This window comes from Populus alba, chromosome 11, assembly GCF_005239225.2.
Source record: "Populus alba chromosome 11, ASM523922v2, whole genome shotgun sequence".
NCBI lineage: Eukaryota > Viridiplantae > Streptophyta > Magnoliopsida > Malpighiales > Salicaceae > Populus > Populus alba.
This window is the reverse complement of record NC_133294.1, coordinates 1023395-1044836: the sequence shown is the minus strand read 5'-3', so window position 1 is coordinate 1044836 and position 21442 is coordinate 1023395. Positions and strand designations below refer to the sequence as shown.

The following is a 21442-nucleotide window of genomic DNA, read 5'->3' as shown; positions in this document are numbered from 1 at the left end:
ATTACTTTCTAGGTATTGAAGTTTAGTCTACAGGTATGAGTTTGATGTTGTGTTAGCACAAATATATTCTTAACATCTTTACTCGGGCAGATATAACTTCTTGTAAACCCATTGATACTACAGTCTCTCCTCTGAAAGTTAATATAATGCCAGATAATCCATTCTATGATCATATACGATTTCGTCAAATTATGGGTGCTCTTCAGTATCTTACCATCACCCACTCAATTATCTGCTTTGTTGTTAATAGAGTTTTTCAGTTTATGTATGCTCCTGCAAATTCTCATTGGGTCGTCATTAAACATATCTACGCTACCTTAAAGGTATGACATCTTATGGTTTCCATATCACTCGAGGTTCCTCCTTTGCTCTACATGGTTTTACAAATGCAGATTGAGCTAGTAGTATGGATGATCACAAGTCTACGAGTGGTTACTTGTTTTTTTTTATCAGACGCCAATTTTATGGAAGTCAGGCAAGTAACGCACAGTTGTTTGCTCCTCTACTGAGGCTGAGTATAAAGCCTTAGCAGATAGTACTGCTGAGGTCATATGGCTTCAATATTTATAAATAGATCTGCAGGTTCTCTCCATCTCTACTCTTATCATTTGGTATAATAACCCCGGCGCCACCTATCTCTTAGTAAATCCTATTTTCCATGCTCATACTAAGCATGTTGTGGTGGATTACCACTTTGTCCAAGACCAGGTTGCAAAGAAAAATATTCAGATTCATATTGCGATGTCTTCACCAAGCCGTTTTCTGCTGCTTCCTTTACTGCTTTTTGTTACAAGCTTCAGGTCAATCCTCTACCCTCGGCTTGAGGGGATATATTATACAATGTATAGCATGTACATATATGTATAGGAATTAATGTAACATTATTTCAATATTGTGATTCCTACAATTACTGTCGTGTACTGCTACATATATATAAATATGAAAGGTTGGCTAAGATATAATCTAAGCTATTCTATTATTCTCAACTTTGCTAAGCCATGTATGTACATAGGGATTGGATGTCTTAATAGTTTCAAGATCAACTATCGAGTCTTTGATTCTTCTTATGGAGAACTCTATTAACTCCACGCAATCAAGTATAGCCGCTTGTTCACTAAGGTCATTGCTTAGACGGCTAACATCCTTGGCCTTTTCAATGATATTTTGAATGTCGGGTGTTGATTTTTCTAACAAAAAATAAAGTAGATTAACATGGTTCATCTTGATTGTTGTGTTTGAGGCAATTTGTGTGATTAATATTGCTAGGAATGATGACTGATCAGGGCCATGGTCACGAGGTTTTGCAATAAGCCAATAGGGGTAGTGGGCATGATTTTTGAGTAGTAGTTGATGGTAACTAGCGTGGTTGAACTTAAGATTGCAACCAAAGAGCGAACTAGACAAATGGTTTTTTGGTGAGAGGCTTCGGGCGTATGAAGTAGAGGATGGTTGATTGTAGCCATGGTAGTAGCTGGTTTTCCCCTTGCTATGCTTTCTCTACCGGTTATTTTCCTTGTATATTTGTTTGGCTGTATAGTTGCAATTGCTTTTCAAATAATTTTTCATGCTAAAATATATGCCAATGATATATTTTTTAAAAAAAAAATTTTGACATCAACACATCAAAATGATTTGAAAACACTAAAAACATATTAATTTAAAGTTAATAAAAAATAAAAACAAATTAAATTTTTTAAAAAATACTTTTAAAAACACATAAACAAATAGACTATCGTAGTCCTCGATCAAGACATGACCAAAGAAAATAGATAATAAGATGGCTTTGTGTCATAAATAGCTATTAAAAAAAGGTATAGTTTTCAAACCAATCTAGAATTGACTCGGGAAAATATATGGATTACCAAGCCAGCTTTCATATTATCAATTACCAATTACAAACAATCGGAAATTTACCAGTTACGTACCCTAAGAAGCATCTAGGATTGTTCTCCTTTTCTTTGCAAAGTAGTTGGTAAATTTCACTTTCATAAAATGTCATGACACGGGTTTCGCTAGATGCTCATTTTCTAATCTGGGATTGTTGACAATAAGAAACCACACATAGCTTTTTACTCATAGTGCCACTTTGTAATGGGATTCTTTTTCAAACGATATAAACTATGACTACACATAGAGTTAATTCAATAGAAACTTGAGATGTTTATATTTACTTTTATAGTAGTGTTAGATAATACTTGTGAACTGAACTTTTCTTATCGAGATTAAATTTATTTATTTTTATTTGATTTTTTCATCTTGTAATCTATATCTTTAATTGAGAGAAAATGAAATCTTCATGTTTAACTATTAAAAAAAATGAAAAAGAAAAGAAAAAATATATTCAAAACCTTTCTCTTTCACCAAAGTGGAGATTCATGTCACTGTAATGCAAGGTTATCAATTTCGTTCATTTTTATCCAAAATAATTATATATCTTATTCCAATTCAAAAAACAAGATAAAACAAAATAAATTTCTTCTCGCTCAAAATCTTGGTTTATTTTGAAAATTCCACCCAATTCCATTTGAAACATTTTGGTTTTGTCTCGGTCAAATTGTGTGTTTTTTTTTGTTTTTTTAAAAAAACAATATTATCTAATTTTACGATATTAATCATATATTTCAATCTGATTGTTGAATCGGGCTGAAATTTCACGAGAAGTTTATTGGCATACTATTATATTTCTAGTTAACATTTTAAGGCAATGAAGTTCAGAAAAAGTCACTGTCAATGGTCAAATAAAAAATACAAAAAAATAAATCTTGTGATCATTAATGACTTTTTTGTAATTTTGTTTAAATTTTAATTTCTTTTAGAAATGTCATTTTATTGTGTTCTTTTTTTACATTGAAGTTTTTTCAATTTTATTATTTAACAATAAGTTTATTGAGAATTAAGCTTTATAATTTGTTTTTGATTTGTTTTATTTGGGATTATCATAATCTCATGATCTAAGTCATGGGTTTGAAAGATTAACCTAGATAGACCCAAGTCAATCTAATATATTGTCATTTCAATTTTTTTTTTTAAAAGATGTCTTGATTTTTTTTATAGTCAACTTATATTTTTACTAATTGTTAAGGTTGTTTTTGGGTTCGTCGAGTCGATCGAATCATATTGGTTAACTCACTTTTTTTACTTATGTTTGCAACTTGAATTATATAATTTCAAAAATTAATTTAATATTGAACTTGAATTGAAATTATATTTATTAAATTAATATTTTGATATATATATATATATAATATATTTCGAAATGCTCCGAAATTAGTAGTCACTTCATCGAATACTTAAAGCATCGATATTAAGCATTTTTCCCCTAATCATAATACACACAGGGAGAGAATTGCTTAAACGAAATGAAGAAAGCTCTTATTAATAACTCAAAACCCATTATATCTAGTAAAAAAAAAAAAAGTTGAGCCCATTTCTACCGACCGAAATGGTTCTAAAAGGGCAAAAAGAGGGGAAACAAAAAGCCACAACATTTCACTTGTTTTGAGAAGACGATGACCCCGGTCTATCATCACAGCCCTTCTGTATAAGAAACTCCAGTAGACTTCAACCAAACCCCTCCTTGTATCAACTCAGCCACTGTGAATTTCTTGGCCTCATTAGCACTAGTAATGACATGATAACCTGGCCAATTCACTCTTTTACTAGTACCAGCGCCTGCTCCCTGGTTCAAATACTCACCATAGTACAAAGTCTTTAGGGCAAACTCCCCATCCCACGCTGACCACCCAGCCGGATCAATAAGGTCACCAATATTGGACTGCATTACCACAGTCCTTGAGTACTCCTTCCATGGACGGCCCAAGTATGATTTGAATGAGCTCTTGACAGGCGTAAGATCGGAGCTTGCTATAATGTCACATTTCTGGATTGATGTCCCCGTGTTTTGGTTTGGATCAGTTCTTCCCTGGGCTGTTACCATGTTCTTTTGTCCACTCATGGGCTTTCGTGGTACAAGCTTGCAGTTTTGGAGCACCACAGCGGCATTGCCGAAGATGAAGTCCACTGTGCCAGTAACATAGCTATCTCTGTAGAATTGCCGGAGGCTGTGGGTATAGAGGGTGTCTTGATAGGCATCAATGCGGCATCGGTTAATCACTGATTGATCAGCTCCGACGCGGAGGGCCACCGCCTGATGCTTCTCTGGGCCAGCGGTGTTTTGGAACCAAATGTCCTGGGCTATGAATCCATCACCGACAGCAGCTGCATTCATAGATCATAAAACTTGGTTGGTTTGACGTCTAATGAGGGCGAGTATTTAATTTGTAAGAAACTAATTATGAAAGGTACAAGCCTTTTAATTCGTAAGCATGCTTGTGATTTGGGACTATTCTAAGCTTGCTCATGGAATCAAATGTTTTTTCCTCATTTAGGTGTGAGATATTATATTGCAAAATATTTTTAAATTAAAAATAATACAATAAAAAATATCGAAACCCATTGGAAAATAAAATCTATTATAATATAAATTATAAATAATTAATATAATAATTAATTATAACGTGAATATCATCATCCAATCAGACAATTTTAATCCAAATAAATAATGTTTATTGTAATTTTTTAAAAATTTTTATCTAAATCATTATTATATTAAAATTATAAATATTCAATTCCATCAAAAAGAGTAAATCTACTCCAAATAATATAGTAATGAATTCACTCCAAAAGAAAGTACTTCAAATCATTGAAGAAATCTCATTCACTGATTTATATTAGCCGGCTTGCTATCCTTCATAACAAAAGAGGGCAAACTTCAAGATATATTTCAATTTTCCCTTTGTTTGTCTTTTCTATATGGTGGCGTGTTCGAATGTGCTCTCTGATCTGCCTAGTTGGACTCCTAAATGAGATGAGATAATATTTGGAAAAAGAAAACCATCGACAATGATTTTATGATGAGAAAAGGGCTGGATTAATTTGATTTGCAGAAGAAATAAAGAAAAGGAAAGAGGAGGAAGATCTGTACCTACAGTGGCAGAGTTGAATGTTGTAGACCCATCAACAACATTCAAATTACCAGTAATGATAGTGGAATCCATGCCATCACCAACAAGCATCACGTTCTTCTTTTTCTTTCCCACTTCAACATTCTCCTTGTATTTCCCCTTCTTCACATAAATAACATACCTAGTCTTGCCATTATCCGGTGCCGATGCCACAGCCTCTTTCACAGTCTTGTACTTACCACTCCCATCTTTAGCCACCGTAACATCAGCGTTGATGTCCTTCGGCAGAGCAACTAGAAGCTTTCTATCCATGCTAAGTAGCCACGATGGAAAATCATCTTTCAATGGAAAGATCTCATTATTTTCTTTCGAGGGTGAGATTGCAGCTAGTATGGCTAGAGAAGTTCTTGCTCTCAGTATCAAGTCATGGAGGTATGGCTCCATTGTGGACCTGGCTGGACCATTTAGCCCGTCTAAGCATGTATCATGGTTGGTTAGGACACTGCTAAGCCACGTAAGAGCATTTGCATGGGATCTGGATGAAACACTTTCAAGAGCAACTATTGTGTCCTTGATTCTGTACTTGGAGATCTCCATCAGCTCCACGCAATCTCCTAGAGCCGCTTGTTCTCTAGCATCGTTGATCCGACTGTGAATAACCTTGGCCTTTTCAATAGTATTTTGTATGTGGGGTGTGGATTTTCCTAGCAAGAGCTGAAGTAGACCGACTTGGCTCGTTTTAGTGGATGTGTTTGAAGCTATTTGTGAGACCATGGCTAGGCATGATTCTTGGTCATGGGCACGGTCACATAAGTTTTGCAAGAGGCCAGGAGGGGAAGAGGGGCTAGTTTTTGTGTAATAGCGCATGGTAACTAGTGTGGTTGAGCTTAAGATTGCAACCATGGAGAGAACCAGACATATAGTTTTGGGACGAGAGGTCTTGGGGGTGGCTAGTAGAGGAGTATTCATTGTCGCCATGGTAGCGGTGTTTGCTTTTTCCATGGACTTATCCTCTCTCGTATTTATAGTGCTCCATGAATTAAGATACCACAAAGCAAATAGAAAACAATAAGAGAATTGTCTCTTTAGTTTATGTTCATAATATATTAAAATCGAAGTTGTCGACACCTATAGGCTAAAAGTCACATGCGTGTGTTTTTAGGATAAGTTATAAAAATGCATTGATACATGCAAAAAGAAATTCTACATTAAAGGGTAATTTTAAAGCTTTTTTTTTTTTAACCATTGAGATTAAATTAAAGTAGTGTTTGATTATTATTTTAAAATATTTAAAATGAAGATTATTGGGATAAAGAGATAAATTCTTATAAAAATATTTATCTTTATATTATGGTCTTTATTCTTCTAAAATAAACATATTATTCTTCTTTTATCCTAATAACACTGATTAAAATGCAAACTAAATGATCTTTTTAAATTATCTTAAAGAAACATCCTCTATATATACATTTGAAAAAAAATAATAAATTCCTCTAAGTTATCTTAAAGAAACATCCTCCATATATACACTGATTCTTCTAATAAATTCTTCTAAGTTATAAAAATAATAAATTAATTAAATTATGAATATTATTGAAACTTTCATTGACACATCCCACATCATACCATATATCTATTTAAAAAAAACTCTCATCATATCTCAGAATCAAAACTATATTCATATATATCTCACTCTATTTCAATCTATATATATATATCAAATACTTACAAACTAAACAACATTAATAAAATAATTAAGAAGAATAAAAAGCGTAAAATAATATAGTATATTTATGGACGATAGGAAGCATCTAGGATTATTTTCGTTTTCTGTAGCTGGTAAATGTCGCTATCATTCCATGTGATTAGTCGTTGCGCAGTGGTGGAATGTTGACTGGTTTAAAATATTTGAAACCATCAATTTTCTTAAACCACGAAAACTACGAGCACACATAAATTCACTAAAGACTTGAGATATTTCCATTTATATTTCACACCTTTAGATAACATTTTCCTGGCTTTTTAAACATTGAGACTATATCTACATATATTCAAAGAAAAATATCTATAATAATTTAGTATAATATGTTGTAAAAGCCAAGAGAGGAATATATTCCTTTAATAGATCAGATCAACCCTTCTTATTTTACTATTTATTTATTTATTTATTTATCTTCGAGGGATTAGCCATACACTTCACATATTTCTAGCCGTTCACGTGGAATCACTAAGAGGGAAGTGGGTATTTTCTTATGAATATGTAGGCAATCATGGCACTGGCTAAAACATTATTATTATTATTATTATATATGAAAGTTCTCTCTTTTCATTGGATGTTTCCTTTTCATGGACTTGTCATAATTAGCCCATAGTGGATAAAATGATGGAATTCTTTAATCTTTTCCAACGTGCGATAGGATTATCTTTTCTACCAAATATTTTCTTTGATGATGTATGGTTGTGTTTTAAAAATATTTTAAAAAAATTTTAAATTTTTTACTTTAAATTAGTTTTTTTCTGTTTTTATATTGTTTTAATACACTTATATTAAAAATATTATCTTAATATATTTTTAAATTAAGAACAATAACAAAAATAATCTTTAAAATTCCAGAGGCTGCCTGAGACTTATGTCTACTTGGAAACTTTTGATTATTTAATTGTTATCACATATTGATTGCTATTTGTTAAAAAGATAAGACAGCCAACAAAGTTATGAAGATAGTGCCAAAAACCACCTCAGTTTTCAACTTTAAAATACTTTGAGGAAAATATTGTTTTTGTGCATAATCATAGTTTTCTTCATCCACTTGCTTAGGAGTTTTCAAGATTCGGTTTCTTTTTGTTTTTATATTTTAAAAATATTTTGAATAATTTTAAAAGATTTAGTTTTGATTTAAAAAATACTAAAAATATATTAATTTAGAGTTTATAAAAAAAAATAAAAAATAAATTTAGATTTTTTTAAAAATATTTTTAAATCGTAAAATCAACAAGTCTAAAGTTTCAACAAAATCTAAATTTGTAGCAGCCCGGGGATAAAGAAAGTTGCGATATAATTGCTTATCTTTATAATTTAATACTGAGATAAAGCTAGCTCATTAATGGCATTCCAACAACTCCTTGCCCCTCTTCGTTGACTAGAATACAAAGACAACAAAGTTACAAGACCTCGCGTGTAAAACCCCGTATGAACTAGAGGTTAGCAAATTTGGTTCGGTTTGATTTTTATCAAAAAAATATAACCAAATTAAAATTAAAAAAGAAAAACCAAACCGAAACTGGTTTGAATCGGTCGGTTTTGGTTGGTTTGGTTTTTTAGGGAAAAAACCTGTTTGATTTAGTTTTTTCTGGTTTGGCTCGGTTTTTCCGGTTTTGGCTCGGTTTTTTCGGTTTTGGCTCGGTTTTTTTTTTGTTATTTTTTCAGTTCGGTTCGGTTCGGTTTTATAAGTCTAAAATCAATACTGAACCGAACCAGTCAGTTTTTTCAAAATTTTAATTGGTTTAATTAGTTTTTTTTTAGTTTGGTTTTTTTAATTATTTTTTTCTTGGTTTTCTTGATTTTTTCAGTTTCTTGACTTCTAGTATGAATATCGGATCAAAGGTTGTAAGACACTGAGGAGTGGTGTTGTAATAAATTATTTAGTCAAGAAAATTAGTAATTGTTATGTAGTTAAACAGAAAAATAATTTGTTACAGTAGAGGGTGAAGATATCAATGAGATCACGTTAATATCAGCATTAATACGGACGTGATTATCTGTTTCAGGTTATAGAATCTGATAACATCTGTGGGGTATACAGTAAAAAATTGATTATCTAAAAATTAAAGGTTAATGATGTAGGGTAATTGATATTGGCATATCTTTAATTAGCTATTTTTAATTAAGTAAAAATTTATTTAAATTGAAAAAAACTCATGTTTTCTATTAAAAATTTTAGAATGTTTATGTAAACATCAATATATTCATGTTTATTTTGTATTACTCTGTATTTTTAGTATGATGGTTGATATGATTGTAATCCAAGATGATTATAACAATTTATTAAAAAAAATTTAAAAATATAACAGGATTGAGTTGTTTTATATATATTGACACGACCAAAAGCTTGATGTCTTCTCCCAAGTGCAGGAGTGTCGAAGTAATAAATAACCCGGCAAGACCGAGGTCGAACCACAGAAGAGGTTAATTGTATAAATTATAAATAACAAGACAACAACAAACAACAACAACAACAACAAATAATAATAATAATAATACTCAGTACGTGACGTTGTTACACCTGAGAATGATCTAAAAGATCGGGTCACAGGTTTCCAACCTATATACTGAGTTTATGAAAAGATCAAAGGGATATATTATATAATATAAACAGAATAATGTAATAATAATAATAATAATAATAATAATATTAATAATATTAATAGTAGTAGTAGTGTAGTAGTAGTAAAATAAGAAGAAGATGAAGAAATTAATGAGAACTTTGAGATGAAAGATTAATGTAAGGATTAAACAACGATAAAAATAAATGTCAAGGTTAGAGGATCCACTAATGGTACTTCAAACAAGTATAGTATAAACTCTTATTATTCAATTGGAAACTACACATAAAGGAGGTTCCAATCAGATTATAAATTGTTAACATGATTACATTAGTTATCTTATTCGAATAAAGCTAATACTTGTAAATGTTGGCAGACATTCATGATTATAACTTATGTTAACAACAAATCAAGTTCCTTTCATAGCTTAGGTGTCGGTTATACCATACAGTATGGGCTATGAAAGTACCAAGTATTTGTTGTACCATGTGTTATACAACATAAATCTAGATTAATCATTTAACAAGCAAAGTATTAAAAGTGAACAAAATAACAAATATAAAACATGTTAGTATCCAACGTTAAAGTCAATGTTAAGTTTATATTATACTTGTTCTTACACCATTAGTGTACCCTTTTCACCTTGACATAATTAACTTAGCTAAACATAATGAAAGAAAGAAACATAAATGAACAAGATAAGAACATAAATGAGAAAGAAGTTAACTAAGTAAAGGAAAAGAAATGAAGTGCATAAACTTGATATTAATGAAAGCAAAACATAAGCAATACAAAGAGAGAAAGCAAGAGCATGATCTTGATCTGGAAACCAAGATGCCTCAATACATGGTAAGTGCCTTCTTTTATAGGCCAAAATTTGGAACTATTGATTTGTTGACTAATTGATGAGTGGGTGGCCACATCTTGACTTGGTGACAATCCTTATCTTCTTGTCTGAATAAGACGTCATTGCTAACATTATAATTTTCCCAGAATCCTCAAGAATGTTCTAGGAAATTGTCTCAGCTTTCCAACAAAAAAAAAAAAGATGAAGTCATTTGGACTTCTAGAACTCAAGATATGGGTTGAACACTAAATAGTGTCTGGGCTGTAGGACAACTTCGGACTTCTTCGTTGTTCCTTCAATTTGGACTTCAAAACGGCCTTTTTAAATCTTGGGCTCCTCATGAAAGTTGTAGGCCTTTGTCTTACCTTTCCATCCATATAAAATGGACCTAAATCCGAGATCTAGAGCTCTAGACATGATCCAATTACCGAGCAATATTCCGGTTTGGACTGCACCAGCATCTATTTTCTAAGTTTGACCATCTTTTTGTCCTTTCACTTTCAATACTTAAACTCATCATTCAATCTTTTTATTTATGTGATAGGCTTGCATTTAAGATGAACATTTACCATAAATTAAGGTATTTTATAGTATCAAACTTGTTATTATAAAACATGCTTTAGTTAAGGAGTTATTGATACTTCATGTGCAAAATGATGATATAAAACCTTGATAAACATGTACTTTTAAGTACTATATCATATATATATATATATATATATATATATATATATATGTACTTAGTTTTTCCTGAATTTAAGGCTAATGAAAGATTTATATCATTAAGAATTTATAAGGTGTTATATGATGAGCCTGGTTATAGGTTACTATAGTAAACTTATGAGTTTTAATGGGTAAATCTAGGTTTTTTTTTTGTCCAAAACAAATTTGTTTAAGATAGATTAAAAAAAATTGAAACAATATTGTTGGATAAAAACTTTTTTAAAAAATAGAACAAGTGTCATCCAAGTTTCAACCCAGCCAACTTCTTAGATGGTTCAAGATCAAACCTAGTCTAAAACAAGTCTCGGATCAAAGAGTTACCGAGTTGATTAAATAAATTAGACTGAGTTTAATAATTATGAATACATAGTTAAAGGTAATTGTTTTATTTTTGGATTATATAGTTAATTATAATGCTAAAAATATTATTTTTTAAGAAAAAAAATTAGTTAATTATTAGTGTATTCTTGAGTGTGCATCAATCAAAATAAAGCATTTTATTCGAATAATTTTGAAGGTTTACACATATACCTATAATACCTTTCACATTCGCATTGACATTCTAGTGCATTCAAAGAAGCACTAATAAAAACATTTGAGTGTTGGTTCCAAAATATTAACCAAAAAATCATGAAAGAAATAAAACCTTTTTAACCATAATACTAACTCTATGATAATTTTTTTTTTATTTTTATTAAGAATTATGGTATTAAAGATTTAGAAGCATGGTAGGACGACGGTATAGAAGTAAAATGGCTACATCAAGATAAAGGCTTCCATTTTAGCTATTATGATCCAAAGAAGAAGAAAATTAATATTTTTCTTTCCCCTTTTTTAATTGTTAGCTTTAACATCCTTAAGCTTAGAGGTAATTATTTTTTGTTTGATTGAATTTTTATTAAAAATAAAGTTATTATACCTAAAAAAAAATTTAAAATAAAAACCAATTCAAAATGATCGATTTCAGTTTGGTTTTTTAAAACAAAAACCTATTCAAACCAGTTTGACTTGATTTTTTTGATTTGGCTCGGTTTTGGCTCAGTTGGCTTAGTTTTTTTTCTAGTTTTTTCGGTTTAGGTTTGCTTTGATTTTTTTTTTTTTTTCAGATTTAAAAACTGAAACTAAAACCGAACCAGTTAATTTTTTAAAAAATTTTTAATTGATTTTTTTTATAATTTAATTTTTTTAATTAGTTTTTTTTAATTTTCTGGATTTAATCAACTTTTTAATTTTTGTACTGACTTTACTTGAGCCCTTGTTTACAGATAGTTTTAAATAAGCGACGGCTCTCATTTAGCAACAGTTATGTTACCTTTTCTTCTTTTTTCACGTGTTACAGCCGACAAAGTCTTCTTTTTATGAAGAATCTATGGTTGTATTGAATTATTAGATCTAGGGAAACAAATTATAATTTATAATAAAGACTACACAAAACCTACTGCAGTTTTCATGTAATCTATATTTTATGAGAACACGTGATTATATATATACAGAGGATGTTCTTCTTTTTTTGGCGCAAATCATCATTTCCGCTTGCCTTAGATCTAGGTTTCAAGTGGTCAATATTTTATGAGAAATTAACATTGTTTAAAAGATTCTTGTTAAAACCAGCATGATTAAGCCTGGTTTGATAACGAAGCCTGATTTGATAATGAGTTAGAGCTCGAAACTTAACTCAGGTTAAGTTTCTAATTAAAATTGATAAGATATTCATTAAGTAAAATTTAATTGATCTGATTAGATTTGATATGATTTGGTTGATATAATTAATCATATTAAAAACAATTTTATTTAAGAAAAAGAATCATTAACTTGGTGACAATTATGATATGATTTAAAGAGAATTAATTAAGCCATTGAAATGATCATTTTCACAAGTGACAGAAGAAGGGCAAGAATAGGGGCATGCGGCATTACCTATTGCGTATTATCCAATGTTCATGGTCTTTTCTAACAAAATAGCATTGCAAATTCTACATAGAAAGACAATTTAACATGATATACACCAATTATCTAAAAAGTTTATGAATAAAATTGATAAGAATAATGTTGAAAAAAAAAATACTCAAAAAAAACTACAAAATATCTCATATAAAAATGACTCAAGTTTCAACAAGATAAAAAAAAAATTGATCGAGGATGATTCGATTAAAAATAATCTAAATTTATTAATTTTTTTAAAATAAAACTATTTATATTTTTATGAAATATAAAAAATTAAATTAAATCAAGTTAGTTTAATTTCTCTCATCTATCTAAATTCTTCCCATAGTAAGTTTTAAAAAACAATGGTTTTAGCCCCCCCCCCCCTTCTCAAGGCTAATCTGCTTTGTTGAAAGCAAATGGGCTTCTTTCATCATCCTGGAACTTCAAAAGGTGGAGGGGAGCTAAGCAATTGAGCAATTAACTGGACTTGGTCGTGGCTTGTAGCCCAATAACTTAATTCTTAATTAATAAGGTTTAATTATTTTTTATCATAATTAATGAGAAACAATAAATTGCGGTGATGAGAAACAAACACAAACTTAATAAAATAATAATAATAAAATTGTGTCAGAAGATTCAGAACCATGATACAATAGCTAACAACATCCTGATTTCAACCATTAGATCTACCATAATAGTTCTTTTTTTTTTTTTAATTCATTTTTATATCTATAAAATGATTTGAAAAGGAGATTTTGTCCCTATTGATGTATATTTTGATTGATTTATAAGTTAATTCGAAGGTACATTATATATAATAATTAATCACTTGAACCATCAAGTTAAGATACAAAATATTATTCCATCAATCAATATTAAGGTTACAAGTGCAACATGTGAACCGAAAAGAGAAAACAATCAACCATAATTTAGCCGGAAAAAGTCATTTTGCACGAAGAAGCATCCATCTTGTGTTGGAATCAAGTGAAACATCTGCAACAACATCAAAGAAATTTGAGTTTGACCTCAATATTCTCCAAGTTCTTTTGCATGTATTCTACTAATGTTCATACCTGGCTAAATCTCAAGTGATGCTCCTCTCCAGGCAACTGGAGGCTGCCGCTGACAAACACGACGATGCCCCCTCCATAAGCTGAGGGCTGTGAATCAATGGTGCTAATCATATGTTTGCAGTTACCAAATGGCAAGCTGTTCAGCTTACAGGAGATATCCTCAACGCCAACTATCGTCTGACCCTCAAATGTCAGCATGGAGGTAGGCTGGTAAAGAGAAGCAAGAGAGGATCGATCGTTGTCGAAAAGGTTGTAGTAATGATCCACAAATGCCTTCCCCACCACCTCAACCTGTTCTTGCACATGGCATCTCTCCATCTCCGTATTGAAGTGATTCTCTTCTCCGCCACCACCAGGCCATGCCATTTATATAAGCAAACGAATATGCTGCGAAGAGCTTTGGCCTTTAAAGGGGGAAAAGGGAGGAAAGTTGATATTGCTTTGTCTCCTAGATAGACACTGGATGACTATTACACCCTTGTTATGGCATCTGATTCAGCGAAAAGGAGGGTATTATGGTAATTGGAAACAATCTGAACCGCGAATCTGAACCGCTGTATTCCTACGCAAAGTTGCATGGGGTTTGAAACGGAGAAAAGGATCGATGTTGGAGCAAGTAATGCTTGGCATCCACAATAACTTTCAAGCTTTTCTGCCGTCCAAATTACCCTTTTGTGTCATATAGTAGGACCGCTTCCTTCTTTTCAAATTTGTGCTTGTTGGCTTTTAGGTTTCCAATAATTCTCTGCAATCCAACTTAAATTGGGTACAAACTAACACAACTTATAGGTTCTGGAAGAAAAATATACATTTCCATGCGAGAAAAGTTTCGAACTAGATTTTAGCAGCCCAGAGGATGCATCATGGTAAGGGTTTTGAGCTGTGTTAACATTCATCACATACTGGCACCATGGCCTTATTCTAGGCATGGAGAAAGAACTTGACAAGTGAGAAGATCATACGGATCCTCTCTCCAATTGTATTTGCATTCCAAAGCTATAACCCTTGAGTAATTTACAGTAAGGTTTCAAGATTTTACAAGTTAACATGTATCTAATATTCTAAATCAGACTAAACACTTGAAACCAATAAAAACAGATTTAATTCCTGTAAAAACAATAAAATCAGTAAACTTGGTTCTATTTTACAAGTTTACTAAATTTGTTATATGAACCAAGTCAGATCCAAATTTAATGTTAAAATATCTGTTGACTAGTTTTGCAAGATTAATCATACTTTTTAAACTACATATTAGATAAAGTTGAAATTTTATAGGGAAATATTAGATACATAAAAATATATTGTTGTAAATTTTTAAGTAAAAAAGAGTTAGGGAACATGATATTTCAAAGGGTCAAAGTTAGTAAACTAATATTGTCAAACAAGACCTTCGTATACTGTTAGGAACATATCTAAAGTTATTGGGGAAATTTTGCTTCGATTAAAGTTGGGATAAAAATTAAACATATGAAACTTTTCAACTATATATTATAAGCCCAATAATTCTTTCAAATAAGAGAGAACATTATGTTTGAAATTAGAAGAGAGCAACATGTTTGAAATTAGAACTCAAATCTGTCAAAAATATGTAAAAATTGAAGATTCAGGCACCATGGAAACATTTTAACATGAAAACTTTTTTATTATTACATTTTATTTATTTATTTATTTTAAATAATTATTTTTAATTTGAATTTTTTTCAACACATTTATTATTGAAATTATTAGTTAATTACTAATTTAAATTAATTAACTTGCAACCCAAAAAGGATCTATCAAAACTTATTGAGATGGGAAACAACTAGATTGTCACTAATTTATGTGTATTTTCTACCTTCAAAAATTTTATTATAAAACTTTTTATTTCTTTGGTATTAATTTTTTGATTCATATTATTTATCTCTCATTTTATTTTTGATCACTCATTAATTATAATACTATTGGCTCATTTTATCAAATTTTAATATAATTTAATTTTTTATCTAAAATTATTAATTTTATGATCCGATACTATATTTTTCAAGTTGTATTAAAAAAAAATTGACATCTTTGGTTTTAGTATAAAAAGCACACATCGCTTTTTTCTTTCTGCTTCTTCTAAAGCAAACATTCTCTAATCACATCATACTTGCCAACTAAAACAACATGCTCTGACGAGAATCAGAGAGAAATAAAATCGAGAGGAACACCTGAGAGAACATAAGAATTCAAGGAATCCAAAAGTTTTAAAGGAACTCAGAAAGAGACGGTAACATTTGAAGGCGGCATGGTCTCCCAACTTGATTCATTATGTTCACAGTTCAAGCTTATATTATCAAGGACAAAGGATACAAGTATACCTATAGTTTTGACCACACGAAGTCAACAGCAACTTCTAGTCCAGTGACCAGGTGCGATCAGCGGCCACAGGCTTGAGTAGAAAGTTGACTTCCAAAGAATGAAATGAAGAATTATATACTATGAGCATGAAGACATCAATTCTCCAAAAACCAGGACAGAAAGAAACATGTACACTATCTGCTCAACCAGGAGCCTTTCCATTTAAGAAGTCAAAGTCCCAAAACATATTGAGCTAAAAATTTCTTTCAACGAATTATACACTTGGCCCCATGGCAAGTATTTACCACTCTTACACAAAAATATAAACATCTGTAATTTTAGAAATCAACAATAGACAACAAGGGTTTCCATGAATTCTATTCCAAGACAAATGTACGCATTTAACATGGATATTTAGCATCAATTTGGAAACAGTTCAATTGAAGAGAATTTACGTAGGAATGATGCATCCAACACCCTTAATAACAAAGCTTGATTTCAAATTCAAGTCTTTCAACAAAGCAAGCTGACAATATCATTTAGAGGATAAAATGTTTTCCCCAAAGTTAGAACAACAGGAATGAATGAGAAACATGCAGATAACCTACTCGATTTTTTCAGCTCAAGGCACATAGAACACTCCCTGACACCCATTAGCCCATGCAGATAGCCTACTCCATTTTCAGTTCAAAGAATACCAGAATCCCATTTAAGCATAAGCTAATCAAAATTCCAATCACTGTAACAAAATCCATTAGCACACAGCTATATTGCACAAAAAAACATTAATCGGTAATTATATTCATCTATAGGTGAACTAATACATCAACACTTCAACATCAATTTAGTTTAACAATGACATCATAGCCCTTTAGCTCTCCAACTCAAGCTTGACCTTACTCTTCACCCTTATACCTTTGTGTGAAAAAAATTTAGGAACAAAACTTAAGGAATCAGACTTTAAACTTTTACCTCTAGAAGTATAAAGCATGGCTATTCCAACAATTGACACGGGATGTGTTTGAACCAGAGAATCTAAGCAACAAGTTTTTTTTTTTTTTTGATAAACTTCATAATCTCACCCGAGCTCTAAAGTACAGTATGAATTCAATTTCCCAAACTTCTTATGCGTCATTCTGGGAAATGCAAAAGACAGACCCAGCTCAGGAAACAAAAACAGGCTTATATCTCTAAGATGCATAGATATATTCAAATGTACCATTCTAGGAAATCCAAAAGACAAACCACACTCAAGAAACTAAAGCAGAGCTATGTACTTAAGTTGCATAGAAACCTTCAAATCCTATAGTCAACTATCAACTAGCCAAAGCTAGTGTTCCTACATGCATCTAACTCCAAAAGTTAAAATTCAAGCTTGTGCATGCATGATGCAACAGGACACTGAAGATATAGTTAAAGGAATTAAGCTTAGAGCAATTTAAAATACAAAAGAAAATGACCATCATTCAATGTCAACTAATCATAAACCAAAATTATAGGGGCAACTCAAAATATATGACAATGAAGTGCCTGGAATTCTCAATGAATACAACATTTCACACCTATGTCAAATTGCTAGTCATCCATGTGAGAATAGCATCTTTAGTTTTTGGCAGTCATCGTTCATCCCATGTAAATCTCAAGTTGAGTTCTAAGAATGCTCTCAATCATATTAAAGTTATACCAATAAAAGTTACAACAGCCAGCAAAATTACAAGGGATCACCATTTTGTTTTGGCAGACAGCTTCTTTGTGCAAAATCAACATTAATCAGTACCCAATTCCAAATGTAACTAATATACGAATCATACTTCACAGCTCGACAACCTCAGAACCCATGTCTTCACTTCCAACAACCTTATGAATGGTCTCTCACGCTCCTTTCAAGATAGGCAAAGACAACAGTCTTTGCCTACCCCCCACCCCCCCAATCTCTTTTCATTATTACATCATCTACAGACATGTAAAATTTAAAACTACATGGAACTAAGCACCTGTTCTTCCAAAAACTTCATAATCAACAAGAAAAGAGAGCTTCATATGCTTCTTAAATGGATAATACTAACAGAAACACAAACTAATGACAAGCAATGGCAAAAGCTGGCTTCTGTACCTAAACCAGACAGAAACTTGTAGAATGATGAACTGTACAAAGTAAAACCCTGTCATCATCCGGCAGCTACACCAACCTTACAGCTCATGGATTGTCTAAATACCAGTAAGTTGCGTCTAGCACCTAAAATCCTTTTCAAGTACTTGCTTGCATATGCAATAGGGAGGCACCAATCTTACTAGCAGAAATTGAGCATATGTCTTTAAAAAAATGAAAGGAAACAACTATAACATCAACTCTGCATAGCCCAAAACCTTTTACAATGAAGTTCCAGGTATTTCCTTAACATAGCCATTTGGATCCCACAATAAATGGCCATTCATTCACAGAATAATTAGTTTTTACAGTCAAGATTATACAACAATTAATTTTACTAAACATATAGCTACATTTCCTTTCAAGCAAATATAAAACAACCATTATATCTAAAAGCAAGAAGCTTGTCGCCAGCATAAGCTAGCTATTCAAACAACTACACAACCACATTAATCAAAATTTCCATCGCAATAAAAAAACTCCTGGAATTTCATGCCACTTATATTGTAATTTCAAGTTCAGTTCAAAGCATATCAGAATCATTTTAAGGGTAAACTAATTAAAATTCCAATCGCCCTAAACAAAATCCTTTAGCAAATAGCTACATTGCGTAAAAACAAGCATTACTCAGTACTAATATTCTTGTAAAGGTACACCAATACATCAGATTCTTATACCAGCTGACTTCAACAAAAGCAACAAAATGTTCATAACCTCTTACCCTCCAAACTCAAAACAACTTCTTCAACTCCAACTTGTAGGCCAGAACGCATGAACACCATAACCAGTCTTCCAATTATCCAAATGAACAACCTTCCTCACAGCCCAAAACGAAATAACCAACGAAACACCCATAACAACCCGCTGCGCCGTCCTATTCTTCACTCTCACAAGAACATGAGTAACAACACCCAACAACAAGCCAACAATCGTATACAAAAATCCGACCGCAAAACCTTCCCCTCCTAACTGCATTCCAGACCCTTGATAGAAAAACACCAGCTTATTCGGATCATTCCTATCTACCAAAAACATTGGCATTTTCCTAATTATATTAAACATAGCACCAGAAACACTAAAAAAGTAAACAAACACTGCGCCGAGCAGCCAAACTTTCCAATCATGCAAGAAAGTGTCTTTAGTGAGAAGTTTCTTGATAAAAAAGAAGGCCCAGATCAACAAAATCACTCCCAAGAAAGCGATTTGATTGGTGGATAACATCGGCGGCCGATTAATGGGACCCACAGTCAATTTTGTCCTGGATTCAACAAACTCCGCCATTGATTCCGCCATCCGCGAAAAATCACCTTGGTCCATCTGCTCTGAATCCTTCGGATTCTTGACATTGGGCCCCACAAGACGGATGTGGGGAAGGGAGTTGACGCCGAAGAGGGCGAATGAGTTCTGGGATTCTTTGAATTCGACGTCGCAGAAGAAGAGGGAGGAGGCAGACGACGCATCGTTGTTGGAGATGAAGGAGGAGGATAAGAGGGAGAATTCTGTGTGGAGATCTTGGAGGTGGAGTTCGGTTTTGGAGTGGAGGTGTTTAGCGTCGAAGAAGATGAGGAGAGAGTAAGGGCGAGGGGTTTTGGTGGAGGTTAAGAAACGGGAGACTATGTGGTCGTTTAAGTGGATGACGCCGGATTTGGATTGAGATCGGAGGTAGAGGAGTTCGGTGACTAGGTCGGAGGTCTCGGAGTCGGAGTCGGAGTCGGAGTAGGAGTCGGCGGTGGAGTGGTGGAGGGAGACGGAGAGGAAGACTGTGAAGAGGAGGAGAGGAAGGAGGAGAGCTGGTGAGATCGCCATTTTGGAAAGCGGGGGAGAGAAGCGAGGTGGAGAGGGGAAGACTTAGACGTTTGGGTTTTTTAAGGGAGTGTAGAGCGGCCAATGAGAAGGTGACAAGTGTGAATTTGTGACTCACTTCTTTGTTTCTTATTGGTGCCTTTTAGTAAACGAATTGATTAGGCACACCTTTCGACTGTATGAGAGTGTGTATGGTTTTCATAAGTTTTTTTATATTAAAAAATATTAAATCTTTAATTTATAATATTTTTTTAAAACTTTTGTGTATCAATATTAAAAATAAAAAAATATTTTTAAAAACTATATTAATTTCACAATATTAAATATTTTTTTATATCAGTTTGTATATATTTAAAAAAAATTGAAATAATATAAGTTAAGAGAGTTTTTTTTTAAATAAAAATATTATTATTTACAGGTTTTTTTTTTAACATTATTTTGATAAGAAAAAAGGATTCAGAATAAATACTAATCAAATTATGAATCAACAAGTTATCTGGTAGATCAATTATAATTAATTTTATAGTGACTAATAATTGAATATAAGATGCATAAAGAATATAGAATACTTTTTTATATAATTATGGAAGGAAGACCTTTAACCCTACTCTAACATATTTTACTTAGTTGATAAATTTTTTTAAAAAATTTCATCTAAAAAATATAGCAAATTAAAAAAATTAAAAAATATTTTTAAAAATTAATTTTATTATTTTTAAATAAAAAATAACTTAAAAACATATGAACTTTAATGTAAAATGGTGGCTACATTCATCGTTATAAACAGGTTGCAAATTGAGAGCTTAAAATTTATACATATCTATATTATTTTATACTTGATTTTTATCAAATAAATAAGAATTATGAGATTTGAACTTTTTTTTTTTTTTTTTTTTTTTTTGGATTCGAGGAAACTTCATCCCCTGTAAAGTGCACTTTGTAGGCCTAGGTAAGTGAGTAAAACCCTGGTTGTCCCAGGTTCTTACAAGAGGTGCACGCCCTGACTCGAACTCGAGATCTGCTGTGCAGATCTCAAGTCCTTTGCCATCACGCTACGCCTCTTGGGGACTTTTTTTTTTATTCGAGGAAACCCCACTTCCCAAAAAGCGCACTTTGTGGGCCTAGGTGAGTGAATAAAACCCTGGCTGTCCCAGGCTCCTACAAGAAGTGCACGCCTTGACTTGAACTCAAAACCTGCTGTGCAGATTTCAAGTTCTTTGTGGCTGTAGTTTAGTGGTAAGAATTCCACATTATGAGATTTGAACTTGTAACCCCTTAATTATAAAAACTTCGATACCATGTTAAAAACATGAAT

General features: G+C 32.0%; 3 protein-coding genes across 3 annotated transcripts; all 3 read right to left on the bottom strand.

The window, feature by feature from the left end:
* Positions 1-3350: 3350 nt before the first annotated feature.
* Positions 3351-5999, bottom strand: LOC118046060 (pectinesterase). The gene is made up of 2 exons (XM_035054820.2): positions 4985-5999; positions 3351-4218 (listed from the first exon to the last, which is right to left on the bottom strand). Exons 1-2 carry the CDS (start codon positions 5964-5966, stop codon positions 3527-3529), a joined length of 1674 nt encoding a protein of 557 aa, XP_034910711.1. The 5' UTR covers positions 5967-5999; the 3' UTR covers positions 3351-3526.
* A 7626-nt stretch (positions 6000-13625) lies between these two features.
* Positions 13626-14237, bottom strand: LOC118046061 (nuclear transport factor 2B). Its single transcript, XM_035054821.2, has 2 exons — positions 13857-14237; positions 13626-13776 (listed from the first exon to the last, which is right to left on the bottom strand). Exons 1-2 carry the CDS (start codon positions 14220-14222, stop codon positions 13702-13704), a joined length of 441 nt encoding a protein of 146 aa, XP_034910712.1. The 5' UTR covers positions 14223-14237; the 3' UTR covers positions 13626-13701.
* A 4558-nt stretch (positions 14238-18795) lies between these two features.
* On the bottom strand, positions 18796-20175 carry LOC118046062 (probable dolichyl-diphosphooligosaccharide--protein glycosyltransferase subunit 3B). The gene has a single exon (XM_035054822.2). It carries the CDS (start codon positions 20128-20130, stop codon positions 19069-19071), a length of 1062 nt encoding a protein of 353 aa, XP_034910713.1. The 5' UTR covers positions 20131-20175; the 3' UTR covers positions 18796-19068.
* Positions 20176-21442: the final 1267 nt, after the last annotated feature.